Consider the following 21,212-nt stretch of genomic DNA (forward strand, 5'->3'; position numbering starts at 1 on the left):
TTATAAAATGACTTCCAAGGTCCCTTCCAGCTCTAAATCCTATGTTTCCAACAGCCTTAGGCAGCTAGTCTGTTGCTTGAGGCACTGAGATGAGTCACCAGCAGGAACTGGAAACAATAGACTGCATTTCTAGCCAGGCAATGTTTTCTTGTAACACTTTTACTCCCAACCTGGGTCTTAAAGATTGACAAAATTGTTCATGTAATGACAGAAAATTGTTAATACTGATTGTAAAATGGACTGCCTAACCTCTTAGTCATCTTGACAATGTCAAAATTCCAATAATGTCCTTATACTTCTACCCTTAAGATAATAAGACAAGGTTGAGCTGAGCCACACCTTAAGCCTCTATCCTGGAGTCTTCAATCCCCTATCTAAGAATCTTTCCTCTTAAACAAAACCAGCTTGAGCCTGGTTGCTCCCTTAACATTCTTACCCCCTTCCATTGGGATTCATGGCAAGAAGGGCAAAACAGCCAGAATGGAGTGGCTTTCCTTGCCCAGATTGCCAAGGACCACTAGCGTCTCATAACTAGGCCTTGCTACCTCATACTGCCTCCTCCTCTTCTCCTAAAACTATAAAAACTTTTTCATGGATCTCTTTGGTTGGTAAATCCACTGGATATCCCCCAGGGTGGCAGGTTTGCTACCCTGTTATCTCAATTAAAAACGATTTATTCCTCAACTTATGACTTTGATTTATTTCAGGGCTTGATATTAAATGGTGGTGGTGGTGGGATTCATCAAAAGTTACATCTTCCATGGTTCTGGGAGTGAGCTTCTGTATGCCCTGGTACCAGCAAAGGGGCCCTTTGTGCCTAGTCCCGAAGCTCCCTCCCCCCTGCAACCAAGTAAGCACATAGTCATACTTGAAGCTGGACCCACATCTCTTTTGATTGAGTCTGAGTTACTTCTTTAATTGAAAATTGGCAAAAAGAGCCATGGGCAAGCAATTTGGAGTCCACTTTACCTGGCCCCCGGAAAAGTGCTATAGTCAGTCAAACGGCTTTGCGGTATGGGTTTGGATACTTGCAAGTTTTTGGAACATTGGCAATTGTTGGCAAAATTACAAAGAAAGAGGCTGGGTCTAAAACATTTCTCCTCCAGGAAGGATTAGGCCAATTGGAATCTCAAAAGAAAGGACTGGTTTTACTGGGAGAAAAGATAATCTGGTGACAGGGGGAAAAGGAAATATTGTAAATTTTAATTGTATACTTCAGAGTTTTGTAAATTAAAGTGAAGTAGGAATCAATTTAAGAATAATTTTTGAACTGGTGTGTCTTAGAAATTTTACTGTAAATTACATGAGACTCCTACTCTTTTTTATAACAGGTTCAGATTTATTATTTTATAACTAAAGAGGAAGGAGACCTTAAGATGTAGCCCCCAGTTCCTGTATCCTGGACCTTTAAATTTTAGTTTTAATTCAGATTAATTGATAGCTTCCCACCTGTCCTAAGCCATGTGGCCCCTCAGTGGTGAATTTCAGCTAAATTTAAATCAAAATTGAACTAAAACCTTCTTCCCTTTGTCTAACTAGAATTTTGGCTAAATTTAAATTAAAATGAAGTATTTACTAAAACTGTTTCCTTTTTTCTAATCAGGCTAATGTGATTTTTATTAGATGACACAAACCTTTCTCACCTTCTGATCTCTCCGCCTGGAGAAGCAAGAGTTTTAATAAACAGTGCAAGAGAAAGGTGCAAATCATAATCATTTTTACAATGGGCTGTGGAAGAGTGATAAATTGTATGTAAGGCTAGACTCCTTTAATTTATCCATTTGTTCAAGAACTTTCCTATTAAGGATAACCTGGTTGGTATAGCATGTCAGTTGAAAAAGGAGAAAGGAAAGGATGGGCAGGAATGGGAGGAAAGCTCAGATCCTAACACCAACGATGCAGGCGTACACACACACACACACACACACACACACACACACACACGCATGCACACAAGCACGCAGATTTTCATTCACTCCAAAAAATTAATTTAAAAATCTGAATCCAAAGAAATATTTTGAAAAAGGCAAACCAAAGCAGCCATGATTGACCAAAGGTAGAGAGAGAATGATAGAGAACAAGAAAGGAACTGATAGTCCTAAACAGCTAGTAATTTATAATCAGCTAGGTGGATAGAGTGCCAGGCCTGGAGTCAGGAAGACTCATCTTGAATTCAAATCTGGCCTCAGACACTTATCAACTGTGTGACCCTAGGCAAGTCACTTAACCCTGTTTGCCTTAGTTTCCTCTTCTGCAAAACGATCTAGAGAAGAAAACGGCAAGCCACTCCAGTCTCTTTGCCAAGAAAACCCCAAAAGACATCACGAATAGTAGCACACAACTGAAAACAACGAAATAAAACAATTTATAATCTCAGAAATTTATAACAAGACTGCTTCCTTAATTTTTTCCCCTAAGTCCATGTGACATGACTAGGAAATCTATAAGACATTAGTGCTAGTAATGTTTCCCCTCTGAACTATTAATAATAACTCATATTTATATAGCTGTTGGTATTTTAAAAAAGCTGTTTCTTATGATAAGCCAATGATGTAGGAATTATGAATATTATCATCACCATTTTATAATGGAGGAAACTGATATAAAGTGACTTTCCTAAAGTTTGGACAATGAATTGAACTAATACTTAATTGAGCACCTACTATGTGCAAGTGAGAAGCAGTGTGTTATATTGGATAGAGAACTGGCCTTGGAGTCACAAAGACCTGGGTTCAAGTCCTACCTCTGACACCCATGTGACCTTGGGGCAAATTGCTTAACCTCTTAGTGTCTTAGGCAACTCTAAAGAACTGCAGAACCCTTACTGATCTCCATTGATAGAGGAAGCTTCCTCACCAGAAGTTCCCTATCGCAATGAAATCACAGGTCCTAACCAAAAAAAAAAACAAAGCCAGACATTGCATGAAGCCTGACAGTTTAGAGACAAAAGTGAAATAGTCTGCTTTCAAGGAGTTTATTATATTCTATTGGAGAAAGCAATATGTACACAGATGAGTACATATACAAAATTCAATTGGGGGAGATTAGAATAAACTTATTATAGAAGAAGAAGCGGAAATGAAGACTGCTAGAGATTCTAAGCAGTGGAGATAAAGGAAGCTAGGGAGTCAAGCTTCACACAACTCAGACACTTACCAGCTGTGTGACCCTGGGTCAAGTGACCCAAGTCACTTAACCCTGTTTGCCTCATTTTCCTCATCTATAAAATGAACTGGAGAAGGAAACAGCAAGCCACTCCAGTATCTTTGCCAAGAAAACCTCAAATGGGGTCACAAAGAATCAAACACGACTTTAAAAATGACTGAACAACAAAGGATTCTAGGCAGCTAGAGAGGAGCAAATGCCTTCCAGGCTTCAGGGACAGCTTGTGCAAAAGGATAGATGAGTTGTAATGTTTGCCATTTCCTTCTCCAGCTCATTTTACAGATGAGGAAACTGAGGCAAACAGGGTTAAGTGACTTGCCCAGGGTCACACAGTTGGTAAGTGTTTGAGGGCAGATATGAACTCAGGCAGACTCCAAACCCAGTGCTCTATCCATTGTGTCGCCTAACTGCCTACCAGTATAGTGTATGTATCTGGGCCATGTTTTACCCCACCCATACTCCTTCCCTATACATATTCCCTCCATGCCATTGTTGCAACTCAGGCTCCGCAACCTCTAAACCAGACCTCCAAAGATTACCTGAAGAAGCTAAGCCCCTCAGTTTAGAAACTCCCACCCTGGAGCTGTGCTGTTAGCATTGGTTAAGTGTATGAGCCATTATACTGGTCCCCTACAGACTCCTCAGTGCACATGTATTCAGTCCAACTCACTATCTTCCTATGTCACCTGTTGCTTTGGAAATTGTTATCAAATCAACTGCTTCTGGAAAGAGTTTGTTAATCAACTGCTTCCTCACTTTCCCTGTGGATTCCCAGACCAAAACACCTTTTCTGAGCCACCATTTCCCAATATACGAGGTCTGTGATTGAGATGTTTTACAGAGTGCATGCACACACACACACACACACACACACACACACACACACACACACACACACACCTCTGCCTACCTTTCTGGCATCTCTAGTACTTAACAGAATGGCTGGCATGCAGTAAGTAATACATAACAAATTCTTTTTTCATTCATTTTAATAGGGAAGCACTGGAGCTTTTTTGGGCAGCTAGTGCAGTGGATAGGATGCCAGGACTGGAGTCAGGAAGACTTAAATTCATGAGTTCGAATCTGGCCTCAGACATAGCTGTGTGACCCTGGACAAATCATTTAGTCCTGTTTGCCCTTGTTCCCCCATCTGTAAAATGATTTGGCAAAGGAAATGGCAAACCACTCCAATATCTTTGCCAAGAAAACCCCAAACGGGGACACACAGAGTCAGCCATGACTGAACAACAACAATGGAGCTTTTTTTAGGTAAAGGAACATGATCAAAATTATACTTTAGGAGTATCAGTTTGGCAGCTACACGGAAGGTGGATTGAAAAGGGGAGAGACTGGAGGCAGGGAGACCAGCTAGGAGGCTCTAGCAATAATGCAGGAAAGAGATGTGTCTGTGACACAATGAGGGCCTGAGCTAGGATGATGGCTATGGGAGTGGAGAGAAGGGAGCGGATGCAAGATAGGTTGTGGAGGTTCGATTGACAGAACTTTGCAGGTGAGTGAATGAGAATGAAAGGTGAGTAATGGTGGCAAGTAAGTGATTAGTAGAGAGTCAAGGATGATTCTAAGGTTGTAATCCTGGGTGACTGGAGGATCCCATTGCCATCGGCAGATATAAGGAAGTTGGGAAGGGGGTGGATTTGGAAGAAAAGATTGTTTTGAACAAGTTGAGTTTGAAATGCCAATAGAACACACATTTAGACATATCCAATAGGTAGTTAGTGATGGGGGGCAGTTGAGATTTGAACCCTGGTCTCATCTGCCTTCAGGTTTGGCATCCTTTCCACTTCCCCTCCCTCCACTGACTATAAAATATTAAATATGTCATCATATATATCAAAACACTTAATAAATGGGGAAATTGATTTCTGATATTAAAATTAAATTATTTTCTCTATTTTTCCTCCAAAATTACCCCATTCCTCCTATATCCAGAGGGACATTCCTCCAACTAGCATTTATAGTTTCTGACAATACATTTCCAGCTCTAAATTGTTCTGAGACCAAATTAATTTCAAAATTATATCATCATATAATTTACATTTTGCTAATTGTATTTTGTTTTGTGGCTAAGGAATAGCATCCTCGAAGCTCCATCTTCATGAAATGAAGCTCAGCTCAGCAGCTCAGCTCTTCCTAGGCCATACCTTATTCAGGCTACTTCTGTGCTTTACTGGAACAAAGCTAAGACGTGAACCCAAACCCTTTCCAGAGATTGAGGTGGTACTGAGGGGGAGGTTAAGCCCCATGAGTTGGGGAAATACGTCTGTACATTTATTAATATACCTTTGAAATAAATATTCCTTTGTAAAGGCTAATCTGTTAGTGATTAAATGAAAGTGGTTAAATATTAAAAAAAACACTTAATGAAAACCACTGGTGGGGTTTGGAGCCATTAACAGAATAGACACACACCCAAACTTCCTTAAGGGCACACAAGAACCTTGGGGGAGAGATGAAATGGAATACACCTGGCCTTCAGACTGTGGGGGCCAGGGTAGTATGCTGCATATATTTTTACATGCACTTCTATATCCCATGAAGCTCATCATGAGTAAGGATGGTGTTATTCTTTGTGTTAGCACCTGGCACAGTTCCTGCCTCATAGTAGGTGTTTAATAAATACTTCTTGCCTGAATGATGGATGGATGTTCTATAAGACTAGAGGGCCCCGGACCTCTGCAAAATTCGAGTGGTGAAAAGCTGAGCCTGAGACTATCCTGGAGGGTACATTATATTCAGTTTTCCAATTTAAACAAATTGCTGGGCAACAGCCATGATTATTTTGTTATACTGTTATAAATCTCAAACAATTGAAATCAGCTGCACATTGTACCCTTCCTAGACCTCTGTGTAATTTATCCTACTTTCTATATTCTAATCATTAACTTCCAGACTTTCTCTCCTTCCTACCTCCCTCACTCTACTCTCCCCTCCCATAGACATACCACAAACAGCCCAGCCATGAATATCTTTCACCTCTCCAGGGGCTGTAGAAAGAAGAGGCAGAGTCCTAGGGAAAGACTGCCAAAGTGTTCTGAAAAGAGAACTTGAATAGCTCTATGAAGACTTCACTTTATTGGGAATGTTGGAGAAGGTATTCTTGTTGAGGGCTAACTGGGGCTGAAGTAGGAGGTGGGAATAGATTTCCTACCCCACTTCTTTGAAATGGGCCTAGGGCTATTTGGCCTCTAAGGAGGACTTCTCAGCTCAAAATCCTGCAACCTAGATTTGAATGCTGATTCTCTTACTATGGGACCTAGGCCAAGCCATTTAACCTCTCTGTAACTTCCTTTTCTCATCTGTGGAAATGAGGGAGTTGAGCTAGCTAAATGATCTCCAAGATCCTTTTCAGCTCAAAATCCTATAATCCTGTTCTGTTCTCTACATTTTCTAGCCTTTTCCTTTATGTTATTCAGTTGTTTCAGTTGTGTCTGACTCTTCGTGTCCCCAGGTGGGATTTTCTTGGCAAAGATACTAGAGTGGTTTGTCATTTCCTTCTCCAGCTCATTTTACAGGTGAGGAAACTAAGGCAAACAGGGTCTACTGACTTGCCCAGTATCCGAGGCCACATTTGAACTCAGGAAGATGAGTCTTCCTGATTCCAGTCCTGGCACTCTATCCACTGTACCACCTAGCTACCCGGACTGCTCCTGGCTATGATGTATCTGAAGCATCCTGAAGAGACCAAAAGGTGATACAATCAGGCTAAATGATGCATGAGAATTTCTATTCTCAAATCCATCCTATATGCCACTGCCCATTTTAGTCTTTTTTAAAGCACCATTCTGGATAAATCTCTTCTACTCAAATACCCATTCAGTGACTCTCCATTGCCTCCCAAATTAAGTTCAGACTTCTTACCCTGGCATCTAAGATCCTTGATAATTCAACTCAACTGTCTTTCCAACGTTACCTAATAGGTACTTCTTTATATGTGTCGAACACTCCAATCATACTTGTATACCAATATATTTTGCCTCTTTCTACCTCTACTAATTTATCCATGCTTTTCCTCTACCTGGAATGTGCTCTCTCTCCCCATCAACCCCAGCCTGTTGAAATATTCTTCCAGAACCTTAAGAAATGACACTTACCTTTATGCAGTTAAATTGACTTTTATAGATTGGTTTGGGATAGTAAACAACATGCATAACATTATTCCTATGAGAAAATGCATTCTCAATCCCCAACCACTTAAGTATACATAAAAGTCAAGTGCTGGTCTTTCTATACTTAGTTATATTATCCTCATTAATAATAGCTTACATTTATAGAGTTTTTGTTGTTTGTCCAGATCTGTGATTCCTTTGATCTAAGAAATTCCCAGAGAGAGCACTTCCCCTACTAAAGAAGATCCGTAACTTTATGCCAACTTCGAATCTCAGTTGCCTGGGGCAACAAAATGAAATTATTTTCCAAGGATCATACAGTCAATATGTCAGAGGCAGAACTTGAACCCAGGTCTTTCCAGTTTCCAAGGCTAGCTTACTATCTACTTCCCCATGCTATGCTTTTTGAAAGATAATGTTCAGGATTTTTAAAAAATCATATTTTTCAGGGAATCCTATGATTCTTAACACACAATTGAGTTACTTACATTTATATTGCTCTTTATTGGGCTTTTACAGAACTAATTTGATCATAACAACCACCTTGTTAAGTGGATAGGTATTATTATAAAAAGAAAAAACCTCTTGTTTTGAGGGCCGGGTCTTTCTTCTAACAGACTGTCTCTGCTTTAGATAAATCTCTTCATATTGCCTGGACCTACCCACCCCACCCCCACCTTTTTGGGGATTCTTCTTTGCCTAGAAACTTCCAGGCCTGAAACTTTGATTTCCCATACTAGTACTCTAATTGTGATCTTCCTGTCTGTGGAATCAGAGGTGAGACATTAATCAGAAATGCCTGAGTAGTCCTCCCTCTCCAAAAAACAAACCAAAACCCTAGCCCTCTTCAACATTCCTGAGCTCCATTATCTATGAAGTGACAATCTGTCCTAGGAGTTTGGGAGAAGTTGGTGAAATGATGTACCAAGTCTAAGGGGTAGCATCTTAAAGGACCATTGTGAAGTCTTTTTTCCTGCTCTAGACTGAAGACCTTTGTGATTAAGGTTCTAGGTCACATTCCTTTCTTGTCTTTGCTATTCCTGTTCTGGAATCTATTGTTCTGGTTTGGCAGGGTGTGTCTGCTATCTTGGTATACTTCCTTTGTGGTGTTCTTTTTCCTGTTGTGTTCCCAACCTTGACGTCTCCAGCTAACTATGTAGACTTCTCTTATTCATGTCAAAAAGGCCTATTATTTTCAGCATAGCATGGCTGGTCTAATTCTTGAGAGCCATATTGAAATCCCAAATGGAAAGGAAGAATAATGCAAGTGATTTTTCCCAAGATGGATATCAAAATGGGAGTCAGACCAACCAGTTCCTACATACCATTTCTACCTCAAACCTGAAATTCCTATTAGACTGAATAATAATCAAGAAATACAATAAGAAACTATACTAAGTGGTTTTTCCCCCGTTCCAGTAACACATTAAAAAAAGTGCATAAAAAGTCAGACAGAAGTCCAAGGGACTCCAGCAAAGCCAGTATCACATAAGCAAACAAGCCAGCAGCCTCCTAGAGTGAGTAGAGATAAGAAAGAGCCTAACGGGTCCTGTGTCCAGAGACGGAAAGTGCTGAAAACTCTCTAAGGAAGCTTCAGGCAGGTCAGAGAATCTCAGGGTGATCAGAAAGCTTTAGGATGAGGACCTTGGAAGCACAGAAGAGCTGCAGTGATCAATACAGCATCACAAAGCTCATACCGGAACACCTCAGGCCCAGGCACTTTAAAGTCTCTAGAATTCTTTCTTAAGATATCTGGTAGGGCCCTGAAGGCCCAGCATTCTGCCTTTCAAAGATCATGAGGGCCTATCCCTAAGAACTAGAAAGTCAGTACAGGAGCCCAGATGACCCAGGGAGAGACCACTCCATCTACACATCAAAATGGTAGAGCCTGGCCCCAGCATAAAAGCCCAGTGCAGGAACTAAAATGTGATAAGTAAGTCAAAGAAAATATCAACCAATATTATTGTAGATGTAGACATCTGCCACCCCCCAAAAAGGAACAAGTAACTCTATAAGCAAAGACTCAGAAAAAAAATAGGTTTTCCCCACAGGGATGACACAAATATTTCAAAGAAATGAGTGAAAATATTTTTAAATGAAATTAAAATTCTGGAGAAAAAGAATTGGAAGGGAAATAAATGGCTTAGAACAGAAAGTGGTAAATCTTACCCAAGTGACAGACTTCCTAAAACTAAAATAAACCAATCTGAACTCAATAACTACGTGACAGAAATATTAGAACAAAATAAAAGATTAAAAGATAAGGGAAAATGTAATGTATCAGCTGTCATAAACAGCTAACCTGGAAAACAGGTTAGCAAGAGATAATTTAGGAACCATGGGATTCCCTGAAAAATATGATGATAAAAAAAATCCTGGACTATCTTTCAAAAAATCATAAATGAAAACTGCCCAGATCTATTAGAACCAGAGGGTCGAATGAAGATAGAATGAATTTACGTATTGCCTCCTAAAAGGAAAAGTCCTAGGAATGTTATACTCAAAATCCAGAATATCTATGTCAAAGAAAAAATACTGAAGCATCCAAAAAAGATGCCATTTAAGTACCAAAGAGCTACAGGTTCTTACAATACCTCACAGCTCTACTATAAATAAGAGGAGTTCTTAGAATACAGTATGCCAAATGACAAACGCCACAGGTTTAAAATCAAAATTAATTTATCCTAAAACAAACAAACAAAAACCTTAAGCATAATCCTATAGGTGAAAAAAAATATCTTTAATTGATTAAAAGATTTTTAAACACTTCTGAAAAAAAAAGAACAAAGCTGAGTAAGAACTTTTAAAATACAAACATGAGTCAAGAGAAATCTGGAAAGGTAAATTTATTTGAGCAATTCAAAGGAGAAGATAATGGTATAGTGCTAACCTAAAGAGGGAGAAGAAACAAGTAGCCCTTCAGAACCTTAATATCTTCCAAAAGGTACTGAGGGAGTTAAACAGGAAGAAACAGAAGTTCTGGGGGTGGATTGGTTCTGTTTTGAGTGCTTGAAAAGGCAATGGGCAGCTAGGTGGCTCAGTGGATTGAGTCCCTGGCCTGGAGTTAGGAAGACTCATCTTCTTGAGTTCAAATCTGGCTTCAGGCACTAGCTGTATGACCTTGGGCAAGTCACTTAACCATGTTTGCGTCAGTTTCCTCATCTGTAAAATGAGCAGGTAAAGGAAATGGCAAACCACTCCAGTATCTTTGCCAAGAAAATCCCAAAATGGGGCCACAAAGAGCTGGACGTGACTGAAAAAGAATAAACAACAGCAAAAAAGGGAAGCAAAAGTAATACAATTAAAAGAAGGAAGGGGATACAACTTGCTATTTCTCATAGAAGAAGAATATGCAAAAATATTTTGGAGAAAAGTATTTGAGAATTGCTATTTAAGTTGAGAATAAAAATTACTTTTAAATGAATAGTTCAAACATTATTAGCACATTTGCTAGTTAGAAAAATGAGACTTAGAAAAAATAAGTGACTTGTCCATGGTCTGACATCTAGTAGGTGACAGAAGTAAGGATTTATCCCCAAATCAGGTGACTCCTACCTCAGGCTCTTTCAAAGAATCATAGAACAAAGGAATCTTAGAAGTCATTTAGTCCAAACCACTTAATTTTCAGATGAGGAAACAGACTCAGAGAGATTAAGTAACCTACCCAACGTCACATAGATAGTAATTGGCACAACAGGATTTGAAGTCATGTCCTTTGCTTCCAAATCCTGCATGGTCCACACTATACCATAATGCTTCCATTCTTCCCTTTACTTCAAACCACCCTATTAGAATTTGAGTTTCTTGAGAATAGGGATGGCGTTTTTCATTCATCCTTGTCGCCTGAAGCTCTCAGCACTAGACCTTGAACATTGTAAGGTTAAGTAAATGGTGAATGAATGAATGCTAGCTTGGAATTTGCAATGTTTGGTTCTAATCCTATAGTGTAAACCATCAACAAAACAAATAAACAACCCATATCCAGGGCTAGAAATAGAAACTTAAGACATACTATTGGAACTCAATAACAATAAAAGCAAATATATTGAGCCTTATAAATATTGAATATATTTACCCAGTTCCTCCTGACAGAAACTGTCTGGTGGGTTGATGTACTTCATGGTACTCACATCCAGCTTCCAATTGTGTTTTGTACAACGAACAGACCTGGATTGAAAGTTTTATATAGGTAATGAACAGTAGAGACAGTGTGGTTGGATGTCTTTAAAAGCAATATTGTTTTAGCAGATTACTGGGAAGACTCAAATGCATGATTTTTCTAATGAAATTGAACTAGATGATTCTGCAAATAAACCAATCAGAAAGTTGGACTTTCAGCAATCTCCCTCCCCTTTCCCCACCCCCATCTTGCTGCCAAGATCCCTGGGAAGAGGAAGTAAATGTTATTGGTAATAGGTGATGATAAAGATGTGAGTGAGTACTGTGTCTCAGAATCACATGTATTTTAGAAAATAAGAGGATGGTCTAAACACAGGATAGTTTCTGGTGCTGTGTAGTTCTAGCAGAAGCTAATATAGGGAAGAAAGTTGAGCTTGGATGGAACAAATATTTCTAGAAATAGAAATGTCTGTCTAGATCTATGATGAGGAGGAGTCTACACAATCCTCCACCCTAACTCCAAACCGCTGGCCACAGGCTACATACTGGATATGCATGCCAGCGGGTAGAGGGCTGTACTTTCATACAGAGAGGCCCCTGTCAGCTTTTTCAGTTTCAGAACACTAAATAAGGAAACCTCAAAGTAATGTGCCCAGGATGTTGATCTAGAGATATTTTTATACAGAAACTGCCAAGTGGTGTGTTCTTATATAAGTTTTCTTTAAAAAAAATGCTTGAGAGTTCTTAGGCTTTCCCCCCATTTTCCATTTCTTCCTTCCCTCTCCCCACCTCACTCAAGTATTACAAAAAGAAGAATCATTTATTAAGCATCTACTATATGCCAGGCACTATGGTAGGCACTGAGGATTTAAGTACAAAAAATGAAACAATCCTTACATACAAGCAAGTTACATTCTGATAAAAGACGAGGAAACAATTGAGGGGTGGAGTAGAAGATGCTGAGGATGGAAATGTTTACAACTAAAAACATTCTGAGAAGTAATTCTGAAACAAAACACAGGATAGAAAAAAAATGAAGAAAAATTGGCTAACTTGAATACACAGAGTCAAGACGCTCTCAAATTCCACAGCAACCAGTAATGTCCTTTGGATGCTTTTGGAGTGGGATAAGGAATGAAGAACCTTCTTAGAGATTCACTTCCAAGACCTCATTTTGAGATGTTATCAAGGCTATGCCAGAGAGCCGTAACCTCCATTAGAAAACTTTAGGTCCAGGCCTAGCAATGGTTGTTTTGTCACACAGGAACCAGCTCTCCTAACAGTAGGTTTGCATCTTGTTGAAGAATTGGCCATGGGGTTCTGCTTTTTTTTTTCTAGTCATAACAACTCAAGAGGATTATATACACGTCTACATACATATGCAAGTATGTATGTATGTATTAGGGCACGGAAGAGTGACAACCAGAATTACTGGAGGGATGCTTACAATGATGAAATTATGGCTTTTTGAAGTGTTACAGTCTATCTTAATAAGTATTAATAAATCTTAATAAACATTTATTAAGTGCTTGCTGTGCTAAGTGCTAGGGATACAAAGAAAGGCAAAGGAAAAAAAAATAGTCCCTGTCCTTAAGGAGTTCATAGTCCAGTGGGGGAGAAAACATGAAAACAACTATGTACAAACAACATATGCATGGGATAAATTGGAGAAGAGGAAAGACATTGGCAATTAAGTGAGATCAGGAAAGGCTTCTTATAGAAAATAGAATTTTACTTGGGACTTGAAGGAATCACCAGGAGGTAATGAAGAGGAAGAGTATTCTAGACATGGGTAATTAATGCCAGTTAAATTTCCTGGAGTAGTGGGATGGATTGTTTTGTGTGAGTAACATGTGGTAAGAAGGCTAATGTCCTGGATCACAGAGTACATGGGATGTAAGAGGACTGAAAAGAGGGGCAGGTAGGTGGCACAGTAGATAGAGCATGGGCCCTGGAGTCAGGAGGACCTGAGTTCAAATATGGCCTCAGACACTTGACACTTAATAGCTGTGTGACTCTGGACAAGTCACTTAACCCCAATTGCCTTGCCAAAAAAATATAATAATAATGGAAAGGTAGGTGGGGATCAGGTTGTGAAGGCCTTTGAAAACCAAACAGAAGATTTTATATTTGATCCTGGAGGTGTTGATTGGGAGCCACTGGAGTTTACTGAGTAGAGTTGGTGACCTGCAATTTAAGGAGATGCATTTGACAGTTAAGTGTTGGATAGACTAGAGTGGAAAGAGATCCACTAGTAGGCTATTGAATTGACCAGGTATGAGGTGATAAGAACCTGTAGCAAGAAGGTGACAGGAGGAGATAAGAAGACATATAGGAGATATGTTACAAAGGTAAAATCAGTAGTACTTGGATATGAGGGGTGAGAGAAGATGGGGAGCTAAAGATGACACTTAGTTTGTGAGCCTGGGTGACTGGGCGGATAGTGGTACCTTTGGTAGTAATGGGAAAGTTCAGAAGGGAAGAAGGTTTGAGGGGAAAGATAATGAGTTCAGTTTGGCACATTGTGAGTATAAGATATCTACAGGACATCAGATAAAGTGGGAGGAGGGAGGCACTGTAGTAGAAAGCACAAGGTACCATCTCTGAACTTAAAGGATTTAAGTTCAAATGCTATGTCTGATACCTACTGCTTCAGTTGTTTCAGTCATGCATGTCTCACTCTCTGTGATCCCATTTGGAGTTTTCTTCACAAAAATACTGGACTGGTTTGCCATTTCCTTTTGTGACTTTAGCTGAGACATTTATCCTTCCCCTGGCCTAGTTCCCTCATGGGCAAAATGAAGTAGAACTAGACAGTCTCTGAGGTCTTTTCCAGCTCCCTATCTTATGACCCCACTTCTAAATTTATGTTAGATTATTTTGTAACCTCTGTTTTCCTGTAGACCATGACATTGTGCTTTGTTCTTTTAAGGCAGAAGGGCAAAGATGGAGTGATAGTGGTAGTAGTCACCCCTGGACAACTCCCTAAAGCTGGGAGAAATTAGGGAAAAAAGAGATATGGGGAAATGACCTAAAATGGACCGAAAGCTCCAGAGTAAAGCAGAAGTATGCTAAGATCGAGAATAATAGTCTTGCAGTTTCCTCTGAGGTACATCTAGGCCTAGGTAGGCAGCAGCTGGGTGCTGTAGTGGACAGAGCGCTACGCTCAGAAAAGACTTACCCTCCTGAGTTCAAATCCAGCCTCAACTTAAAAGTGTCTTTCAAGCTGTGTGACCCTAGGCAAGTCATTTAACCCTTTTTGATTCAGTTTTTCATCCATAAAATGAGCTGGAGAAGGAAATGGCAAACCTTTCCAGTATCTTTGCCAAGAAAAACCCAAATGGGGTCATGAAGAGAAGAGTTGGACAAGACTGAAATGACTCAACAATAGGTAAGAAGGACCATTAACATCTATTGTTCTATCCTGAGGTCTGTGCATTCTATCAGCAAGTTTTTTAAAAAAAATTTTAAACATTTTTATTTTAAGTTTTGAGTTCCAAATTCTATCTCTCCCTCCCTTCCCCTCTCCCTTAGACAGTAAGCAATCAGATATAGGTTACACACGTGCAATTATGTAAAATGTTTCCATATTAGTCATTTTGTACAAGAAGACTTAAATAAAAGAAAAGAAAAATGAAAGAAAGAAAGTGAACAATAGCATGCTTCAGTCTGTATTCAGTCAATATCAGTTCTTTCTCTGGAGGTGGATAGCATGCTTCACCATTAGTCCTTTGGGATTGTCTGGGATCATTGTATGCTGAGAATAGCTAAGTCACTCATACAAATAGCATTGCCATTACTGCATAAAATGTTCTCCTGGTTCTGTTCACTTCACTACGCATCAGTTCATGTAAGTCTTTCCAGGTTTTTCTGAAATCATCCTGCTTGTCATTTCTTCTGGCACAATAATATTCCATTATAATCATACACCACAGCTTGCTTAGCCATTCCCCAATTGATGGGCATTCCCTTGATTTCCAATTCTTAGCCAGCACAAGAAGAGCTGCTATGAATATTTTTGCACAAATAAGTCCTTTTCCCTTTTTTTTGGATGTCTTTGGGATGTAGACTTAGCAATGGTATTGCTGGATCCAAGGGTATGCACAGTCTTATAGTCCTTTAGGCATAGCTCTAAATTGTTTTCCAAAATGATTGGATCAGTTCACAACTCTACCAACAATGCATTAGTGTCCCAGTTTTCCTACATCCCTTCTAACATGTAACATTTTCCTTTTTTCATATTAACCACTCTGATAGGTCAACCTCAGACTTGTTTTAATTTACATTATTCTGATCAATGGTTATTTAGAGCATTTTTTCATATGTCTATATGTTCTTTGTCTGAAAACTGCCTGTTCGTATCCTTTGACCATTTATCAACTAGAGAAGGATTTGTATTTTTATAAATTTGACTCAGTTCTCTATATATTTGAGAAATGAGTCCTTTATCAATTTGTTGCAAATTTCCCCACCAGTTTTTGGCTTCCTTGTAATTTTGGTTGCATTGCTTTTGTTTGTGCAAAAACTTTTTAATTTTATATAATCCAAATTATCTATCTTACATTTTGTAATACTCTGTATATCTTCTTTGGTCCTAAATTCTTCTCTTATCCGAAAATCTGATGAAGATACTATTTCATATTCTCTTAATTTTCTTATGGTATCACCCTTTCTATGTAAACCATGTACCCATTTTGACCTTACCTTGGCATACAATGTGAGATGTTGGTCTGTACCAGAACTTCCAAAACTTATTTGGCTGACCACCCCTTTTCAAAAAAAATTACTCAGTATCCCCATGGAAATCCACTTTCTTTAACATTTTTTTAATTTGCATAATTTTAAAAATATATAAAATATTTTATTGCATGTCCCAAATTTAATAATTTGTTATAGATTTGTGGGAGTTTTTCTCCATTGAAATGTTGATGATGCAATACTGCATCATGTAACCCTATAGTATTGCACTGTAAAAAAATTATTACATGTACATATTCCTGCCGAGGCATGCTGGATTTCCCAACAATGCACTACACACTTGCCTACCACTTGCTGGTTAAGACCTATTGGCAGACTTGACCACTGATAGATTATAACTTGCATTTTCTGTGTTTGTTTGAAAAATAATGCAATCACTATAACTTTAACTCTGTTACACAACAGATGAAACATATATGAACAATTTTTCAAAATTTTCTTCTCTTCTTTCCTTATACTTCTACCACCCCCTCATTTTATTCAACACCCCCCAGTTGCAGCCAAAGCTACTACCACCCACCTAGATCATTCTAGTACCCCCCCCAGGGGGTGTTATCACTCATTTTGGGAACCTCAAGGACTCTGTACCTAGTTTCTGTCATACTATTTTCCAGTTTTCCCAGCAATTTTTATAAAATAATGGGTTTTTATTCCAAAAGCTTGAATCTTTGGGTTTATCATATACTAAATTACTATGGTCATTTACTATAATACAGTTTGTACCTAATCTATTCTGCTGATCTACCACATTATTTCTTAGCCAGTACCAGATTGTTTTGATAATCACTATTTTGTAATATAGTTTGAGATCTGATATTGCTAGGCCACCTTCTTTTGCAATTTTTTCATTAATTCCTTTGATATTCTTGACCTTTTGTTCTCCAGATGAGTTTTGTTATTTTTTTCTAACTCTATAAAATAATTTTTGGTAGTTTGGTATGGCACTGAATAAATAGATTAATTTAGGTAGAATTGTCATTTTTAGTATATTAGTGCAACTTACCCATGAGCAAATAATATTTTTCCAATTGTTTAGATCTGACTTTATTTGTGTGAAAAGTGTTTTATAGTTGTGTTCATATGGTTCTGGGGTTTGTCTTGGCAGGTAGACTCCCGAGTGTTTTATATTGTCAACAGTTATTTTAAATGGAATTTCTCTTTGTATCTCTTGCTACTGAACTTTGTTTGTAATATAGAGAAATGCTGATGATTTGTATGGATTTATTTTGTATCCCGCAACTTTCCTAAAGTTGTTAATAATTTCAAGTAGTTTTAAAATAGATTTTCTAAGATGTTCTAAGTATAACATCATAGCATCTTCAAAGAGTGATACTATTATTTCCCCATTGCCTATTCTAATTCCTTTAATTTCTTTTTCTTCCCTTATTGCTATAGCTAACATTTGTAGTACAGTATCAAATAATAGAGGTGATAATGGGCATCCTTGCTTCACCCCTGATTGTATTGGGAAGGCTTCTAGCTTATCCCCATTACAGATAATTGCTGATGATTTTACATAAATATGACTTATCATTTTAAGGTAATCTCCATGTAGTCTCATGTTCTCTAGTGTTTTTAATAGGAATGGGTGCTGTATTTTGTCAAAGGCTTTTTCTGCATCTATTGAGATAATCATATTATTTCTGTTGGCTTTGTTATTGATGTGGTCAATTATGCTGATAGTTTTCCTAATACTGTACCAGCCCTGCATTCCTGGTATAAATCCTATTTAGTCATAGTGTATGATCCTTATGATATATTGTTATACTCTCTTTGTTAGTATTTTATTTAAAAAATTTGACCTAATATTCATTAGGGAAATTGGTCTATAATTTTCTTTCTCTGTTTTGGCTTTTCCTGGTTTGGGTATCAGCACCATATCCGTGTCATAAAAGGAGTTTGGTAGAACTCCTTCTTTGCCTATTTTCCCAAATAGTTAATATAGTATTGGGATTAATTGTTCTTTAAATGTTTGTTAGAATTCACTTGTGAATCCATCTGTTCACGGCGATTTTTTTCTTAAGAAGTTCATTGATGGCTTGTTCAATTTCTTTTTCTAAGATTGGGCTATTTAAGTATTTTATTTCTTCCGTTAATCTGGGTAATTTATATTTTGTAGCTATTCATCCATCTCATTTAGATTGTCAAGTTTATTGACATATAATTGGGCAAAATAACTCCTAACAATTGTCTTAATTTTCTCTTCATTGATAGTAAATTCACCCTTTTCAATTTTGATACCAGTAATTTGATTTTCTTCTTTCCTTTTTAAATCAAATTAACCAGTTGTTTACCTGTTTTATGATGGGGGGGTTTTTTCATAAACCCAGCTTCTGGTTTTATTTATTAGTTCAACGATTTTCTTACTTTCAGTTTTATTAATTTCTCCTTTGATTTTCAGAATTTCCATTTTAGTGTTTAATTGGGAATTTTTAATTTGTTCTTTTTCTAGTTGTTTTAGTTGCATGCCCAATTCATTGACCTGCTTTTTCTCTATTTTATTGAGGTAAGCAATTAGAAATATAAATTTTCCCCTAAGTACCACTTTGGCTGCATCCCATAAGTTTTGTTATGTTGTCTCATTGTTTTCATTTTCTTTAAAGAAATTACCAATTGTTTCTATGATTTATTCCTTGACCCACCTGTTTTTAGGATTAGATTATTTAATTTCCAATTAATTTTTAATCTCCCTTTGCATTGTCCATCATTGAATGTAATTTTTATTGCGTTATGATCTGAAAAAGCTGCTTTTATTATTTCTGTTTTTCTGCGTTTGGCTGTGAAGTTTTTATGTCCTGAAATAATTTTGGTGTAGGTGCCATTTATTGCTGAGAAAATGGCATATTCCTTTCTATTCCCATTCAATTTTCTCCATATATCTATCATATCTAACTTTTCCAGAATTTTATCCACCTCCTTAAATTCTTTCTTTTTTTTGTTAGATTTATCTAGTTCTGAGAGGGGATAGTTGAGATCCTCCCCCCCACCCCTAGTATAGCTTTATTATCTATTTCCTCCTGTAACTCATTCAACTTTTCCTTCAAAAATTTTGATGCTATACCATTTGGTGTATATATGTTTAACATTGATATGACTTCATTGTCTATGGTACTTTTCAGCAAGATACGGTTTCTTTATCTCTTTTAATTAGATTTATTTTTCCTTTTTTTGAGATCATGATTGCTACCTCTGCTTTCTTTGCTTCAGTTGAAGCATAATAGATTCTGCTCCAGCCTCTTACCTTTACTCTGTGTATCTCTCTGCTTCAAGTATGCTTCTTGTAAACAACATATTGTAGGATTCTGGTTTTTTATTCATTCTGCTAACTGCTTACATTTTATGGGTGAGTTCATCCCATTCACATTTATAGTTATGATAACTAACTGTGTATTTCCCTCCATGATATTTTTATTTTGTTTATCTCCATCTCTCTCTTGCACCCCACCCTTTCCCTCTCCACAACTATTTTACTTCTGACTACAGCCTTCCCCAATATACTCTTCCTTTTATTAGTCCCTCTCCCGCCCTTCTAGTATCCCTGTCCCTTTTTACTTCCTTATAGGATAAGATTGATTTCTACATCCAATTGAGTGTGTACGTTTTTCCCTCTTTGAGCCAATTTTGATAAGAGTAAGGTTTGAGCTTTGCCCACCTCTCCTTCTCCATCTTACCTCCATTATAATAGCTTTTTCATGCCTCTTTTATGTGGGATAATTTACCCCATTCAATCTCCCCCCTCCTTCTTCTTCCAGTGCAATTTTTTTCTTCCCCTTTATTTTGTTTTTCGGGCTATCATCCCATCAATGTCAACTTATATCCAGACCTTCTGTCTACATATACTCTTTCTAATTGCTCTTACAGTAAATAAGTTAAGAGTTACAAATATTATCTTGCCATGTAGAAATATAAACAGTTTAAACTTATTTAATTTCTTACATTTTCTCTTTCTTGCGTCTTTTTTACCTTTTTGTGTTTCCCTTGAGTCTTGAATTTAGAAGAAGAATTTAGAATTTTTTATTCACTCCTGGTCTTTTAATTAGAAATGCTTGAAAGTCTTCTACTTTGTTAAATATCCATTTTTTTCCTGAAAGATTATAGTCAATTTTGCTGGGTAGGTGATTCTTGGTTGTAATCCTAACTCCTTGGTCCTCTAGTATATCATATTCCAAGTCCTCCCATTCTTTAATGCAGAAACTGCCAAACCCTTATGAGCAAGTTTGAAAGGGGGGATGTTGGGGTGGGAAATGGCACAGACCAGGAAGAGACTTGAATCTACTTCTTGCTGAAAAGGGAAAGAATGAAATTCATGGAACCCATGGCCAAGAATAAAAAGAAGAGAAGATTTGGGCAAGGGCTAATTCTCGTTGTCAGTCATGTCCAACTCTTCATGACCCTATTTGGGCTTTTCTCAACAAAGATACTGAAATAGTTTGTCATTTCCTTCTCTAGCTCATCTTATAGGTAAGGAACTGAGGCAAACAAGGTTAAGTGACTTGCCCAGGGTCACACAGCTAGTAAGTGTCCGAGTAAGGATTTGAACTCAGGTCTATCCTGACTCCAGGCCCCATGCTCTATCCACTGAGCCACCTAGCTGCCTCCAGGACTAATTCTGAAGAGAAGTTGAAGAACAGTGTGAGTGAACAGGAAAAAACCTAAGAAAGGTCAGGACCTATCTTCATACGCATTTTCATTGAAAACTAGCACTTAGACATTTCCCCCACCTTTTTTTTGGTTAATTTCCCTTTATGTTTCCTTGTATTCTTTTTATTTGGTTGGTTGTTTTAGCCTAGATTCCTTCTTTAAACAGAACAGAACTTTAAATAACAGAAAACTCCTAGGTAGCAGACCCCCTCTACCAATAGAGATCTATCCATTATGCAACTTACAGTCTTTAAAAGTTGCCCATGTTCAGTGAAGAGTTTTAGGAATATGTTTATCATAACACAACCAGCATGCATCAAAGGCATAACTTAATCCCAGATCTTCCTGACTCTCAGACCAGCTGTCTCTCCATTATGACATTATTAGCAATACAAGCCCTTA

At 37.9% G+C, this 21,212-nt stretch overlaps 1 protein-coding gene across 1 annotated transcript in view; it reads right to left on the minus strand.

Moving 5' to 3' along the window:
- LOC118853762 (cytidine monophosphate-N-acetylneuraminic acid hydroxylase) overlaps window positions 1–21,212 on the minus strand; it is a 98,659-nt gene that overhangs the window by 54,172 nt on the left and 23,275 nt on the right. The window contains exon 4 of the mRNA XM_036763966.1: window positions 11,368–11,459. Within this exon, the coding sequence (XP_036619861.1) occupies window positions 11,368–11,459 (92 nt within the window). The remainder of the gene's footprint in view (window positions 1–11,367; window positions 11,460–21,212) is intronic.

This window comes from Trichosurus vulpecula, chromosome 1 (assembly GCF_011100635.1).
Source record: "Trichosurus vulpecula isolate mTriVul1 chromosome 1, mTriVul1.pri, whole genome shotgun sequence".
Classification (NCBI taxonomy): domain Eukaryota; kingdom Metazoa; phylum Chordata; class Mammalia; order Diprotodontia; family Phalangeridae; genus Trichosurus; species Trichosurus vulpecula.